This window comes from Lissotriton vulgaris, chromosome 2_1 (genome assembly GCF_964263255.1).
Source record: "Lissotriton vulgaris chromosome 2_1, aLisVul1.2, whole genome shotgun sequence".
NCBI lineage: Eukaryota > Metazoa > Chordata > Amphibia > Caudata > Salamandridae > Lissotriton > Lissotriton vulgaris.
In genome coordinates this window covers 398,857,097-398,873,580 of record NC_141687.1, presented here as the reverse complement: position 1 = coordinate 398,873,580, position 16,484 = coordinate 398,857,097, and the positions used below count along the sequence as shown (strand labels likewise).

General features: G+C 47.5%; 1 protein-coding gene across 1 annotated transcript in view; it reads right to left on the bottom strand.

The window, feature by feature from the left end:
• NOP58 (NOP58 ribonucleoprotein) overlaps positions 1 to 16,484 on the bottom strand; it is a 118,221-nt gene that overhangs the window by 40,653 nt on the left and 61,084 nt on the right. Inside the window, exons 11-12 of the mRNA XM_086955262.1 lie at positions 6,045 to 6,179; positions 5,764 to 5,825 (exon numbers count right to left, since the gene is read on the bottom strand). Of these exons, the coding sequence (XP_086811388.1) occupies positions 5,764 to 5,825; positions 6,045 to 6,179 (197 nt within the window). The remainder of the gene's footprint in view (positions 1 to 5,763; positions 5,826 to 6,044; positions 6,180 to 16,484) is intronic.

Genomic DNA, 16,484 nt, shown 5'->3' with positions numbered 1-16,484 from the left:
CACTGCCGTGCTAGGCATTCTTGCAATGGACGCATTTGAAGTCTGGCATGTGGAACAATGAATATGCAGGAGGCCATCATGCCTATGAGCTGCATGAAGACTCGAGCTGGCAAAGAGTGCTGTGGCAGAAATTTGCGAATGAGCATCTGCATGCTGGCTATCCTCGCCGAGTTTGGATATGCCTTTGCCACTGAGGTATCTATAGTAGCTCCCAGATATTGTTGTATGTGGGACGTTGTAGATGCGATTTTGGGTAGTTTATCGAAAAACCTAGGCTGTATAACATCTGAAGTGTTTGAGACGTGTCTCTTGCACACTGTTGGTACGATTTCGCTTGTATTAGCCAATCATCTAGGTACGGGAACACGTGGAGGTGTTGCCTCCTTGTGCTGCTTAGAATACCTTTGCGCAATTTACGGGTAATACATACATTGAGACCATAACACTACTGCTGCCCCTCGGACAGAAAGTTGAAGAATCTTCCTTGTATTTACTGAATTCTTACACATTTCTAAATTCGTAATATGGCAAATATTTCTGTATAGAGTTATGCACCCTTGAATTAACATTGCGATTGGCTTGCACTTAACATAGAACACACACCTCACCAAAAGATCCATTGTGGTTTGAGCAGGAAATAAAATTACTGTTCCACCGCTCACAATAGTGAGTCAGGCTTTGCGCAGCATCAGTAATGGGCTTGCTATCTGAGAGTTTTAGTGGTTTGATGCCCACATCGCTTTTAGAGCGGTCTGTTTGGTCTCTAGGAGTCTCAAAAATAATGCTGCGAACGTCGCAACACTTCCCTGCCCAACCGAACAGACACTTCAGATGCAAGTGTCTCATTTGCTAGTTCTCCCAGAAAGGCTGTGCAAGTGTTTCCATCCTTCGTAGTGCTGCACTGTATCACTCATCACTTCATTTCTGCTGTTTAGTTTATACTCTTTCCATGTTTTAAGTTTCATAACTAGAAGTGTACTCTAATGAACCTGAACGATGATGCACTTTCTGTTAAATGAGAGCACAATTTACGTCCGGGCTTTGTTTGTTTCTCTGCTGTGCCCGCAACAGTAGGGCAGTGTTGCAGTAAATCCCAATGTATCCACTCATTTGCCAGTAAATTTTTTTTTTAAAGTGGCAAACATCATATTTTTCTGTCATGTCATCCTTGAAAGCTGATACTTTTAAAGCAATTGTTTTTCCATAATTCAGTAGTCTGATTTAAAAGCCATCAAACCAGTTTAGGCTTTTCAGAAAACTACGGTACCTTCCTTAATAAAGTTTAATGGCAGGAAGATCTGTTCTGCAATGGAGGACAATAACGAAAGCTCAGTTGGCTTACCCGCATTAGGCAAGGTTGAGCACCCACCCACCTTATACTAAAAGAGCTTCTAATCCCACTGACAGTAGTTCAGCCAGAAGCAATTTGGCACTCCACAACATCCCCCCGGGGGGGGCTCTACAAAATCCCCCCGGGGGAGGGGGGGGGCACTACAAAATCCCCATCTGGGGGGGGGGGGGGGCTCCACAACATTCCCCCAGGGGGCTCCACAACATTCCCCCAGGGGGCTCCACAACATCACTATGCACTACCACAGCATCAATCTGTGCAACCAATCAACAACTGGTTCAAATATGTTCTCTCAATGTTTCAAGCTTTATTACAAATGTCACAAAAAAAGATGTTACTATTTCACTTCTGTTCTTGGATTTGTCACAATAAAATACACTAAACAATCTTCACAAAAGTTATTTACAAAAGTTTAAGCTATTGCCATTATAAATTACAATCACTTATTTAAGTATAAATTATTTAAAAAAATTAAGCCATTAATATTTGTAATCTCAATACATCTAAGTAACGTACATACAAAACATGTTGCATTACAAATGCTATAGGTGTCACATTTGCGAAAGTTATAACTATTGGCATTGTAAATTACAAAGCTATTAATTTAGCTATTTTCAAAACCAACACCTAAATAAAAAAATTGTCATTTACAAGACCAATAGCTCAAACTTTCATAATGCGAGACCTATTGCATTGCAAATGCTTGTTTCTAGTGCAGTGTCCACAGCCGGGCCAAAAAGAAGTTGTTGGCTAAATGGCTAATTAAGGATAGTAGTCTGGACCTCCTGCTTAAACACATCGCTGCTGTGGTTATTTTTCCCCTGTGCTGAAAATTGCTATTCTCCTTTTTTTATGACGAGCTCAGCTCGTCATCAGCACAGCTCAACTGTGCCTCATGACGAGCTGAGCTCGTCATGAGCATGGAAGGGGTTAAAACCAGAGATGCGTAGCTATGCGTGGTGTCTGAGGAGGACACTGGTATTTATTGCTCGAGAGGCAGTGTCTGCTGCATCAAGTGCACATATTATTGATGCATTTGAAATTAGTTTATTCAATTGGATTAGATCATTTGCTTGAATTTTATATTGGTAAGGCAAATGTTGTAGTAGGGTTTCTAACTGGTCGTAATGGGCTCGGTCATATCTTGCGAGCAGTGCTTGGGTGTTAGCTATGCACCAGGTATCGCTTGCTTGGGCAGCTATTCTTTTACCAGAAGAGTCTAGCAGCTTGGACAGGCGGTGGCACTTCTGATGTTTGGGAGTTAGCGCGCTTTCTAGCATTGGAAACGACCAGAGAATCCAAGGGCAGCTCTACCTTAATGTAGGCAGGCCTATACTTCCTTTTTCTATTCTGGGGTTTAGAATCCTGGCACGTACGGGATCTTTAAACACTTCGGAGGCATGCTTAATGACTCCTTTAATCATGGGTAATATTTGTACTGACTTTAGGGACCGTTCGAAAACATCTAATAAAAAGTCCTCTTCTGCCTCCTCTGAGTGCATTGTGACACCATGATAAATAGCAGCCCTATTACGTGTCCAAAACCTATATGGTCTTCTGGAGGAGATGGTTTTGAGGGGTATGTATGTGGATGTCCGGTATGTCTTGTGGGACAGGGTACCCCCAATTCGGTGGGTCAGTTGGGTACGTGAAAGGGTCATCTGGGTCACCCCTGCTGCCAGGTCATCATCATCTTTCTGTGGAGGTGGAGAAGTTGGAGGTGTAATAGGTTTAGGTAGAGGAAGTGGGTTAGCAGGAAGTATAGGAGAAGAAGGGTGTATAGGCGATGTGGCAGAGTCCTTCACAGGCACTGGAGGAACAGGTGCTGTGTCTAACTTCCTCTTTTTATATGGTCTAGTGGGGACATGTCCTGTCTTTGGATCAGTATAGATCTTTGTCTGCTTAGGATCAATGAGATCTGGATAAAAAAGCTCCTCTTCCTCAGAAACCGCTTTCAGCGTGGATTTTTTCGGTTCCGAGCGGGGGGGTTGGGGTTTGTCCTTAGCCTTAGGAGGCATGATGGTCCTTTGGCGTAGCTTTTGGCTCCGAGGGTTTTGGAGACGAAGCTGAATGTTTCGGTATGGAAGAGTCCGAAGCCAGTTTGTGTATGGGCTTGGGAATTTTCAGGCCTGTTTTGTCTTTCAAAGTTGACAGCGTCTAAACAGTTTTCGGAGTGGGACTTCTTTTGGTTTCGGTGCCGAAGGTGCTGGTGGGATTGGGACGTGCGGTTTGCTCGGTCCAGAGCCACCAGAAGGCCTTTCGATTTTCTTCAGAACCGGGCTCGAAGGCGGGGCTCCTAAAGTACGTTTTCGGTCGCGACAGAGTCCAGCAGGCCGAGTGTTGACCATTGCCTTCGATTTGGGAGGTAGAGGTGGGGGTGGGTAGGGGCAGTAGTACTCAGTCTTTCACCTGGAGTGATCTGCCTCCGACACGATTGAGTCCTTCGGAATCTTCTTCTGGGACATCTGGGCCTTCATCGAAGATGTCCACCGGTTCCGGAGCGGATTTTTGCATGATGTGTCAACAAGCTCTTCGATCTTGAATGGTCTTCGATCAAAAGGATGCGCAGGCTGGATAGCTGGACTAGTGTTCCGGTGATAAGCACAGGTTGCAGAACTCGTGATGGTCACTGTGCAGGAATTTTGTTCCACACTGGGGGCATTTCTTGAATGGCGTCCTTTCCATGAGCTGTAGACCTCACAGCGTGGATCGGCCCAACGGCCCACGTCAACGACCGGAATCAAGTTGATGAAGTAGAGTCGAAGGTCGAGATGTTTAGAAGTCAGTTTGAAGAGTTTAAGGAAGTTTTTTTGTGTCAAACTACCTAGGAAAGTACATTTCGAAGCGGAAAGTTACATCCGAAACCAATGGCCGGAAAAAAACAATCTAAGGATGGAGTCTATGCCCAAGCGAACTATCGTTCAAGGGAGGAGTCACTTACCTTGTGACTATAAAGACTTATTCCAAGACGACAACAACATGCAATAATCCGAGCCCAAAACCACATGGCGATCTAATGCTTAGTGTGAGATCTGCAGTTCATATGCCTCGAACATACTTACATAAATATCTATATACACAAACACATATACATACCCACACACAGAGATTTAGTGCAAACTCGAAGCGCTTTAACGGAAAACCAGACTGTTACAGTACACAAGGTTGGATTTGTTTCTTTCGGGGGTGGGGGTTACAGGAGATTAAGTGGGTGGCCAAGAATTAAAGGACATTGAGCAGTCGCTGGGACTAAAACATGGTTCCTGGCAGCTCTGACCAAAAGCCACATCCCCTCACAATTCAGTGGAGTTTGAATCAGAGATGAAGGCCCACAAATCTTCTTAGACCATTTTCATGGTGAGAGGCTAGGAATAATGGTCTGTTCGGACATGGATTTGCGGGTACTGGGCTGTCTTTTTGGTATTGTTATTTGGGTCACTGCAGATGGTCTTTCCTGAAAAACCCAACTCCTACTCTTATTCTCAAATTACAGTTTTACTCTTTGATACTCCTCGATTCATTCTCCGAGCAGCCACTCATGCATGTCCATTTCTCAACTTACACTGTGCTTTTTCTTCTCTTATAACTTATTTACTACCCATCAATTTCTTGCCCATTTCTCAGCCTTATCTGGAAGTGTGAGCACTTTTAGTTGTTCATGTTTACTTGAGCCAGTTATCAATTTCACAGTTCTATTCAATTTCCTTATATACAGCCAACTTAACCACAGACATCCACACTGCCAATGTGCCATTTCCTGCACCTTTTCTTTAATTTTAATGTATTGCTCTCAGCCTGCAGATTTGGTGTATCTGGTGCAACAAAAGCCTGAAGAAAGTGCGCCCAGATTCCACCGCAAAAACAAGGCCGATTTACATAAGGCTGTAACATGTTTGGAAGACAGTAGGCAAAAGATGGAAGGTGGCCCAGAATAAAGACCTGGGGCTCAGATAAAATTTGCACATTTCCTTGATCAGTTCTTTATTCTGGGCCACCTTCCATCTTTTGCGTATTGAGTAAAGACCTGGGGCTCAGATAAAATGTGCACATTTCCTTTATTCCATACACACAAAAAGTGTGGTAGTAGGGCATGGCAGCATAGATTAACAGGAGGGACAACAATTTTTATCTCCTGCAAATACAAGGTACACTGAGGGAATTTTTGGCGAAAATAAAAATGCTTCAGATAAACGAAAATAGCAGAAATCCTGGAGAACATACTTAAATAGACAAATTCAAGACACTCCACTTGGGCGTTAGAGGGGCGGAGGGTGTACCGGTAGGGTGTTGGAGGTGAAGGCAATATGTACGCTGTGCGAGTATACTGGTAGGCTACAGCAATGTGAAATACCTGAATCTGTACTTATGAAATGATTATTACATTGAATTGTGCTACCTGGAAAGTAACCCACCTCTTGAACTGGTATTTTTCAGCTCTAGCCAAGGCTTTTCCTGTGCCACTTATTCGCTTTATCTAAAAGAGGAGTAAGAGAAATCAAAGAAAGGCTCATCATAAAATTAAAGTGGCATAATAAAGTAAAGCATTCACACTTAGCATGCAGAACATAACAAATGTGAGAATTTGAGCTAAAAATGTAAACACTGTCGGATCAGTGGCTGAAACTAAATGAGCATACATGACTACTTTTCAGTGATTATTAAATTATTACAACTAGAACAGTAATTTACATACCGATTTATCCTCCAAGCGTCGCAGCCGAAGCTCCAGTTTTGCCCGGTTTTCAACTCCCATTTCTGCATTAGTGTCCTCACCCAGAGCATCGTATCTGATCGCAAGGGCAGTTTTTGATGCTAACATGCGAGAGATCTGTTTGCATGGACAGGAAAAGAGACACATTTCTAACTCCAATCACCTCAAAATTCAAAGTAAACTACTGTGCATTTTAGACGAGGTTTAACACATTATTCAAAGAGCTGTAATCCTCAGAGATGTAAAGCACTGACTTTGCAATAAGCTGGATAATAAAGAAAATGATAAACCCCTTCAAAGCGGAAACTGCTAGGAGAGATCAGGTGTAACCGAACAATATTGGAGGGTCTCCAATGAGGTAGTGACAACCTGCAAGCAATTTAAGTCAGTCATCACAGACCACTTTCTTCAGGATCACATTTGGGTCTTCGAGATATCCATCATGGTACACTTCACTTTGGCCATACACAGAAAAAATTAAATTCTGAGAATGCCAAGAAAGTCACAGTTAAGGCAGATTAAAAAAAACTACATCAATAGTTTGTTTTTTTTCAAGCAAAAAAGGTACAAAGTTAATCTGACAATCTAATGACATTTACCAATTGACTAATCATTGAAAGCTCTTTACATAACGCTGACACACCAAACTGACACGTCGGTCAACTAACTTGGCTTTAAGGGGGAGAGGGAAGGGGAGGCTTGGGGGATTAGGTTCAAACTCAGAGGGGCTCGGGTCTTTAGGATCTGTTATGCCAGAATGCAGAGTAAGTTGATCAGGACTCAGGCTGTGGGGCTTGTGTACAGTGGTCTATGTCCCGGCGGTCAGAAGTTCTTAGTTTCAGTTGGCCCGCAGAAAGGCTGCAGGTGGGTACTTGGAGGGGTGGGGGTGAAGGGGGCGGAAATGGAGTAGTGGGTTCAGGTCTACAATCTGTTTACTTGGATACGGGCTTTGGGGCTTGGGTGCAGAGGTGCTTTGAGATTTCAGGACATGGCAGTCAGACACTTGCTTCAGGTGATGATCTAGAGATGGGGCACAACAGGACAGCTGGGCCACTCTGGGTGATGGCTTCCGCAGTACAGATGTCTAGTTAGCTGGTCGCAAGACGGTCGGTCTCCAGATTGGATCGCCAACAAGTCTTGGCTGCTGAAAGGGGTTTTGCACCCCGGCTACCTGTGCTGGAAGGCTCCTAGAGGATCTAGCGTCTCATAACTCTCTGGGGAACGAGGACTTACCCCAAGAACATGGAAAACCTCATCCTGGGTTCCTGCAGTGCAAATGAGGGCGAGGTCAGCTGTTTGGTAAACCAGAGTATGGAAGACTCTGGGGGAATCAAATATCTGAGGCGGCAGGGACTTTTGAAGTCGCTGGGTCAGATAGTCTAAATCACTAGCCATCCTGCTGGAGGAAGTGTAAGCATCTTCTTTGGAGCAGCCACTGTTTATCCTCAGAGTCCGGGGGTTACCACCTGCAAAAGCAGGGGGGGAATGGGGGGTCAGAAACTAGTCTGTGGTGGCAGGCTGGGCTATACCAGTCATCCAGAAAACTATAGCCTTGTAGATTTCAGGGGCACCTCTAAGGTGTTCTCTAGGTGCATGGTATACTAACTCTTGTACTGGAATCAGTATATATTTATTAAATCATTGTACGATACAAAACACCAGATTTCAGTGAAGCCATTTTGTAGCTGGGTAACTCGTTTTGACCAGCGACTAGTACATACCTTAAGATGGCTTCCTTATTCACCAGAAATATTTAGCAATTTAACTAGACATCACAGGACCATATCTACCCCTGCAGATATGTCCTCATATAGAATAGAAGGCACCATGCGTTAGGGCTGGAAGGCCTGCTATAGGGGTGACTTACATGTATCATATGCTGTGACTTTTACATTGGACATAAGGGTGGGTGCTATGAAGTGTTTTCGTCCTGGTTTGCACCAGGTCATGCAGCCTGCAATTGTATTTATAGTTCACTTACTACCCCTGACAAGGTGTCAGTGTTTTTCTGGCTAGTAGCATGCTAATTAGGAACCTAAAAAGGATTAGTTATGAATTAGTATAGGCAAAAATAATTTAATTTGAGCAGTGGACCGGTTAGTCTCATTTGGATTGAAAAGGATAGCGACAGGAATTTGGATGGGGTTCCTTAGGGTGGCATATGACATGCTGCAGCCCTTAAGGACCCTCTGTGATACCCATACCCTAGGTACCAGTGGTACCATTTACTAGAGACTTACAGGGATGCCACAGTGTAGGCCAACTGTATCACAATTTGATCTGTTACCTTGTTTTATCGAAAGAGCATCGGCACCGGAGCCTAGTAAGCAGGCTCCCAGTGTACTTGTCGAAAACATCAGTATTGGGGAGCAAAACGTGGGGGGGGGGGGGGTAGGGGCGGGGTGACCATGACCAATAGGGTCACTTTCCTACAGGCTGTGCAGCATGTTACAAATAAAAAGGAAACATTGAGAGAGCCCCAGAAAGGTGCGAAGGCTTTTTTTGTCATGCTTCACAGCGCTTTGAGTGGATTCCTAACTGCTCCTAATTTAGGCATATAATTGAACCGATTTACTAGTACATATGGCAATTTCTGCAAAACAAATGGATGGACAAAATGCAGAACAATGTCATACATTCACTCCCTTTGCATTTGTCACCCCGAGTGGGACTGTACGCCCAGTCGTGGGACCTGTGCTCTCCATGCCACTGGAGTCAAGCTATCCTGGCCGATGAGGGCTTAAAGTCCGAATCCGGTCCTAGGATGCTGGTTTCCATTCCAGGGAGGACTTGGCCTGGCAGTTCGGGTTGGACTGTTCCCATTGGTCGCAGAGTCAAGACTGATATGGCTGGGTCCAAACTGGAATAGTGAGCCGCAGAGCAATGTTAAATCTGCAAAACCTTCTCTGCCAGGACCCTGAGAGAGGATGAAGATCAGGCTCCAAGGCCTCGAGGACAGACGTCAGAAGGCACAAGGTGGGTCAGGGCAGGTTTCATCTGCCCATGCTGAGGCCTCTGGGGGGCTCCCCAGGGGCAGGAAGTCCAGCAAGCGTCCCCATACTCCGCCAGCGTGGATTGCGTCGACTGCGGCGTCGAGGGGGATGACAACGGTCTGTTCCCCATCTCCCCAGGCCTCTGGGGACAAGCAGCGTCGACGTTTGGCGCCGAGGGAGCTGAACAGATAGTCGTCGACATAGTCGAGTCATCGGCGTCAAGAAAAGGCCCAGCGTCTGCGCTTGCCGTCGAGGCGACACCGCCGTTCGCAGTCAGCGAAGAGGAGAAGATCGGCGTCAAGGAGGAATTCGCCGTCGAGAAGGCGCCACCGGTCGACGTCGAGGTGTGCTTTGACGCCAAGGAAGCGCAGGAGGAGTCCTGACGCTAGGAGGTCGCCGATTGGTTCGCCATAGTCGCCAAGGAAGACAAAGTCACCGGGCTCGGTGTGCTTCGGGGTGTATACGCCTACTAAACCTAGGACGCCTACCCCATCTCCTTTGCCGAAGGGTCCGCCTCCGCTGAACCCCACCCCGCCTCCACCTCCACCTCATGGGCCGGCTCCTCGTCAGTCACCGCCACCTCAGCTTCCACCACCGCCTCTTCCCTCCGTTCCTCCACCTGTGCCTCCACCCAGGACGGCCTCATTGCCACGTTATCCATTGCCTCCTAAGGGGACCCCTCAGCCGAGGGTCCCGGCTGTGAGAAGGTGGCCTGATATGCAGTGCTCACTATTCTAGTGAACACTATGTATCAGTCCAGCAACCCTTATTGATGATTGGTTGTAAGTCAACCTTATAGACCAGCTATCCTAGTAGCGTGGATACGAGCAGTCTAAGGCTAAAGACTCGAGAGGGCGTGTTAAGCCAGCTGTTTACCACACATATACCCCTTGAATACCCAGTGAAAGGACACCACACAAGTGTTATGAAAATAAACAAGATATTTATTAAGAATCACAACAGCCCTGTACTCTTTATGAGGACAGGGTACTAAGCACAAAACAAAACTCTTACGAAAATACTTAAGTTAGCACAGTATATACAAATGCCCGAGGGGCACGGAAAACCATATACTCTGAAAGTGGAATGCGAAATTACTAGCAGGTAAGTACAGTACTAATAGGCTTAGGAATCGCTAGGACTTGACTATAGAATCTTCAGATTACTTCTAGGAGGCCTAGGGGACTCGGGTGCAGAGTGTGCACTCTCACGCGTGATGCGGGACAAAGTCTATGGTAGCTAGTAATGACAAAGTTAGTGTTCTCGGGCGAACCCGACCTGGTAGGAGGAAAACGAAAGTGGATCCTGACCCTTGGATAGTGAGGCTATGCTGGGGCACCGAAATGCCGAAGTTACCTAGCCCAGGGGCTGCAGCTGCATAGGTCTCAAAAGACGTCGGGAATCCTAGTAGACGGACCTGGAGCCTGGAAGAAAGAAGTTGCTGGCAGGCGACCAGTGAAGAAAGTTCGATGGATCCAAGCCTGGATCGAAGGAAGATGACACCTGAAAGCAGAGGGGACCAAGTTCGAGACTACTAGCCAGTAGTCAGTGGGCACCAGGGGGGCACCGGATGGTAGCCACCTCGAGTGGGTGACGCTGTGCTCGCAGATCTCACGGACCAGGAGGCGTTGTCGGCGACCAGGATGGAGGAGCGAGCTGTCCCACGAAGATTGAAGCTGTCGGCGTCGCTGGACCCAGGATTGGGCAACAAAGCCTTGGCAAATTCAAGCCCACGCGGTGGACTCAAAATGGCGTCTGGAGTGGACCAGGAGGGTCCGGGGTGCCTCTCTTGAAGAAGGAAGCAAGGGCCAGTCTGGAGCAACCAGACCAGCAGCAGTGATGTCGTCGGGCGTCGTGAAGAAGGCCACAAGCCAGCCGGCTAGTAGCCACACAGCGCGGTGAGCACGCAAAAGCAGAAGGGCCCCACGCAGATCGTGGAGATGCTGGAGGGCTGATCTTCGGTGCTGGAGCTGCTCAGGGTTGGGGCTTCTCGGACCCCAAAGCACTCACCAGTGGAGCACACGGTGGGCTTGTTGCAAAGAAGTCGTGCAGTCTTGGCGATCGTCGGTCCCTCTAGGTCTCGTCGCACTCACAGTTCTCAGCTTTGCTGTAGAGGTGAGTAGAGGTCAGAGGTGCCAGGGAAGCCGGGTCTCGTCGAGCTGGGTCGTCGGATTCGTGAAGAAGGACTTGCAGCAGACCGCAGTGTTCTTAGGATGGTGCCTGCGGATGCAGGGTGACTACTCCTTAGCCACAAGGGAGAATCTTGAAGAAGAAATCTTGATGTCCTTTCGTAGAAAGTTGTGTCTTGATTCCAAAGATGATCTAATTTTAACAGGGGGACCGCTCCCATCTTTATACTAAAAAAGGGGGCTGACCCGGTGACTAGGTCCTGCCTATGGGTGGGACTAGGAGGGGGGTGGTTACACCCCTCTGCCATGCCGGACTTTCCCCAGGCCAGGGGCTGGTGTGCCCCTGGAACTGGTTCTGACTGGCCTATGCGTAGTGAGCACCGGGGTGCCACTCAGCAGTCACCTTCCTGAAAAGCCCTGCCTACCCAGGATACACAAAACCATGTCTGGGACGGTGCTAGCACCGCCCCTGACAGGAAACCCTTTGTCCAGGCTCCCCTCGCTGGAAGGACTCCCAGCTGCAGGGGGTCAGACTCGTGTCTGTGGTGGCAGCATCCATTTTGTGGAGCTGAGGCTTTGTTTAACTTTAACCGGGGTTCACAGTTACATACATGTCGTGTCCCTCTAGAGGGGTGGAATGCTAACCCCGTCGCCAGAATTGGCGAGGGGTTAGTATTCCAATTCGTATGACACCTTACTCGACATGTTGTGATAAAGCAATACCAAAGATAGCATTTAACCGCGAGGATTATAATGCACTTAAGAGTATATGGTATGCGTTATCATGGAACAGCTATTAGGACTTGGTTCCGCAAGCTGCAGACAGGCTCAGCTCGTGCCAGAGCACCATCTCACACGATTCCAAGCACTCTGCCTTCAGGATTGTCAAGGCCTGCCATAGGAGTGACTGATAGGAATCTGTGTGTCCATTTTAGGGTTAGGTATAGGTATACTACACCTACAGCAAAGGGTGATTACACGACTTTGCCCCAGCTGTCATGCAGCCAGTTGTGTCAAATTTAGGAGGCCATCCAGGGGTGGCATAATCCATGCTTCAGCCCCTGGTAGGCCCTGGGTACACCTATGCCCTGAGTTACAGGGTCTGATAAGGTGGCCCAGTACCAATTGGAAATGTACCTAGGGTACATGGAATCCATTTTACAGAGAGAGCAGTAGGCCTGGGGTCCTGATTGGCAGGGTCCCAGGTCGACTATGTTAAAAACCAGCTAGAACACAAGGCAAAAAGTTGGGGGCAACCTTCCTACACCGGCCAGGCCGACATCACCTGCTCATGCGAGGCCCGCGGATCGGCCGAGGCCGAGAAGATCGTGCTCCCGCTCCGGCCGGAGAGGGAGATCGCGGAGCCGTGGCCGGTCGTCATCTCGATCTAGACGCCACAGGAGGCGCAGATCCAGATCCCGCACAGGCTCTTCCACCAGGGATTATTCACTGACGCTGTCGGAGTCTCCAGGGACGAGGGTGTCGCCCGTTGACGATGTCGTCTCCTTCCAGGAAGTGCTGTTGAGGGGTGCGGCTAAGCTAGGGATCACAGTGACGGTGCCAACACCTATGACGTCCGTGATCTTAGAGACGCTTCACAAGAAGCATCGTCTCCACCGCTGCTGCCGTTGGTACCTGGATTGGAGGAGCCCGCCAAGGAGTTGTTTCTCATTCCGGCAGTAAAGGCAGCAGCTCCATCCAGGCTCCTCAAGAAATACCGGGCTCCGGAATCTGACCCGGCTTTCCTTCGAATGGACCCAACACCAGACTCCGTTATTGTGACAGCGGCTAAGAAGCAGCATGCACCACTCCTTCGACAGTGCCGCCTGATAAGGACAGCCGTTGGCTGGATTCGGCAGGCAGAAAGGTCTGTGGGACGGCATCTACCACCATGAAGGCTGCAAGTGCCGGGGCTCTGCTGGGGCGATATGATCGTGCCCTATGGGAGTCCCTCCAGCAGTAAGCTGAGCTCCTCCCTCGTGACAAGAAAAAGGATTTTCTGGAGATATTAAATGAGGGGATGATGTTGTCTAACCAGATCATCAGCGCGGCTGCTGATGTATCTCTTCTGGCGGCGCACAGATACTGCCACGGAATGAATCAGCGGCGTCACGCTTGGCTTCGCCTCACTCCACTCAAACCGGAGGCGCAATTTTTTCTGGCAGAGTGGAGAAAAATTACAGGATGCGTACTTCCATGTGCCCATTGCACAGAAACACAGGAAGTTCCTGAGATTCCAAGTCGGCGCCAATCATTAATACATAGTACTGCCATTCGGGTGAAGTCTGCGCCCAGGACATTCTCGAAGTGCATGGCAGTGGTAGCTGCACACCTGCGGAAGAACAAGGTGTTTGTCTATCCGTACCTGGATGACTGGTTGATCAAGGCCTCCTCCTTCTCAGAAGCTCAAGCACACTTCCAGAAGACGTGCGTTCTATTGAACAAGCTAGGGTTGCACATCAACATGTCCAAGTCGGTCCTGACTCCGGTCCAATGAATACAGTACTTGGGAGCCTTAATCAATACGCTGTCAGCAAGCGTGTCTCCTTTGGAGGAGCGACGGTTATCACTCCTTCAGAAGGCTCAGGCTCTTAGGACCGCTCCATCTACAACAGTGAGGACGGTGTCTTCTCTACTGGGGTCGATGGCCTCTTGTATCTTCCTCACGCCTCACGCACGGTTGCACAGGAGACCACTGCAGGAGTGCTTGGAGGATCAGAGGACTGGTTCTTGGGACGACACGGTACGACTCAGATCTCTGTACTTGGGTGAACGTATGACATTGTTCTGCATTCTGTCCATCAATTGTTCTTTGTACTTAACCCTTATAGTAGTGGCTATTGTAAACATGAGGCAGTGGAAGACCAAATTATTGTTGAGGATTGATTAAATTATGTGCCAAAAGAAGAAAAATGATGCACACATTCTGAGGCAGTATTATCGCTCAGATATATCCTTTAAATACATATTTATAAAAAATAGTGTTGCTCAGGAGTGACAACGGAAAGTTCGAGGAGGGATAGGGTGTAGGAGAGGGATTGCAGATGCATGCATTCTTTTAGGAGAGTATGCTGATTTTTTTTTTTTTTTAATCTATCCACAGGAGTAGGGACCAAGACTAGGAGTCCAGAAGGCGGCCGCAGGAGGCACTAGGAAGCAAGGAAACTAGTGATGTAGGCGCCAATGGTACGTACAGGTAAGTAATTGCTGTAAGCCCCTTTTCAAATTTTTTTCACAAAAGAACAGCCTAGCACAAGCGATGGGCAGGCAAAACCATAAAAAAGGTAGAAAAGTTAACACTGTTTATTTGAATAGGGCAGTATACACAAAAAAGGTTTCACATTGCTGGTCAAATTAGTAGTGAAAAGGCCTGAGATCAGGCATGCATCTGTGGAATATCAGGTAATCCAGATTCAGATATTAGTGTTTAATGTTACTCAGCAGAGAGTGTCAGTTATACGCATGGGAGAAAAGCCAGGTATTAAGTGATTTCCTAAATGGAGTATAGGAATCAGATGTGCGCAGGTAAGGGGGGAGCGGGGAGTGTTCCAGAATTGAGGAGCCAGTGTAGTGTATTTCAGACCGCCGTGTTTTTTCTGTTTAAAAGTGTGGGACACCAACAAATTCTTGTTGGAGGTGAGTAAATCACGGGGGCGGGAAGATACCGCTGGGTGTTTAGAGCAATGAAAGCGGTGCCGGCGACCTGACAAGGCTTTGTAAATAGTATAGCCCAGCTTGAACAAGCAGCGTTGGGGAATAGGTAGCCAATGCATACTTTTCAACAGTGGTTTCACGTGAGAGTGCTCGAAGCCCTCCTACACCATCAAGCACATCAAAATTCAGGGACACTAAAATTTAGGACCACTATAAGCCATAAACAGCAATTCAATCCACTTATTACTAAGAGCCCATGGAAAGATTTAGTCTCATTAGGAACGAAAGTATTTTTTGAAGCTACAGAGAAGCCGGACGACATTCTGGACCTCCTAAACATGGGTTATTAAATGGGGTGGAAATACACTAGCATGGTGGGCTTGTAAAGCGCACACCTCACCCCAGCCAGAGAACGCTGAATTTCCCCAGCACAATGCAGCGGACCTGCTAGTTTCCAGTTCCATGCATCACTAGCTCATGTTTTGGAAAAATAAATAAATCCTAAAAAACGTGTTGCACGAAGCCTAAGTGGACCGCTCGGAAGGTGATTAGACTCTTGCAATAAGTGGCGAGCTGAAGTCGGGGGCAAGGACTGCCAGACGGTAGGATACGCGGAGGCAGTTCCACAGCAGCGTTAACGGAAAAATGTTCCTGTTGTATCAGATTTTCGGTTCCTCTGTGATGCAGGTATATTTACTGCTGAAGGTTGGGATAGAAGTTCCTGGTGAGTTACCATACATTACATGCAGTCTGAATTTGTATTTCACTAAACGCTGGTTCAAGTATTATGTATTGCCATGGAATTTTACTGACTTGCGTTGAGAGGGTAAACTAAGTGAGAGCAAGAGAACCCCAGAGGCTGGGATTTAGAGCCATTCCTCTGTTTTTGCAGCAATGCCTGGCCGCACAAAGATACCCACAGCCTGGCCCCATACACTATGCGTTGGTGATCTGAGGCTCATAGCATTCAGCCTGAACTTGCACCTCAAAAGGGGAGTAATAGGCTCCCCTCAGGGTGAAGCAGACTGGTGGATAGTTCGAGGAGGCCTACAGACATCTCCTAGCGCTGGTATTCATATTCCTTGAAGACTCAAGAGGTTCAGCAACTAAGTTGCGCCGCTATGAATCTAGTGTGCAACAAGAAACATTCCAATCGCATCTCCTTTGTTAGGGGGAGTGGGATTAAAATTCTCTGGTGCAGAAGTACAGAATATTTCACCTGATAGTATATCTGGTCAAAGAGCCAGCCTAGAAAATGATGTAGCAGCTTTTGAACATTTCAGTGGAGAAATTGTTCAGGTCAAAATCTTTGGCTTTCATGGAGGCCAAAACTAATGACTCTCCATCCTTAGAAGTACTGCAATGTAAGGAGGGAGGGCACTGATCACCGAAAGAAAATCCAACTCGAGATGATCAGGATAGCACAGCCTAGCAGCTATAGCCTCCTTCACCTATGGTATGGGAAAATCTGCAGGTGAACGACAGGTCCGAGAGCATGAACATCAAGATCATAGACTCCACAAACTCATGTAGAAGGGAAAACCTTTAAAATAGGCGAATCCTAGGCTGCATCGAAGAAAATGCTCCTTCAACAGATCTTAGGAGGGGGAACTAAAATAAAAATATCCCAAGAGGAGACGCAAAAA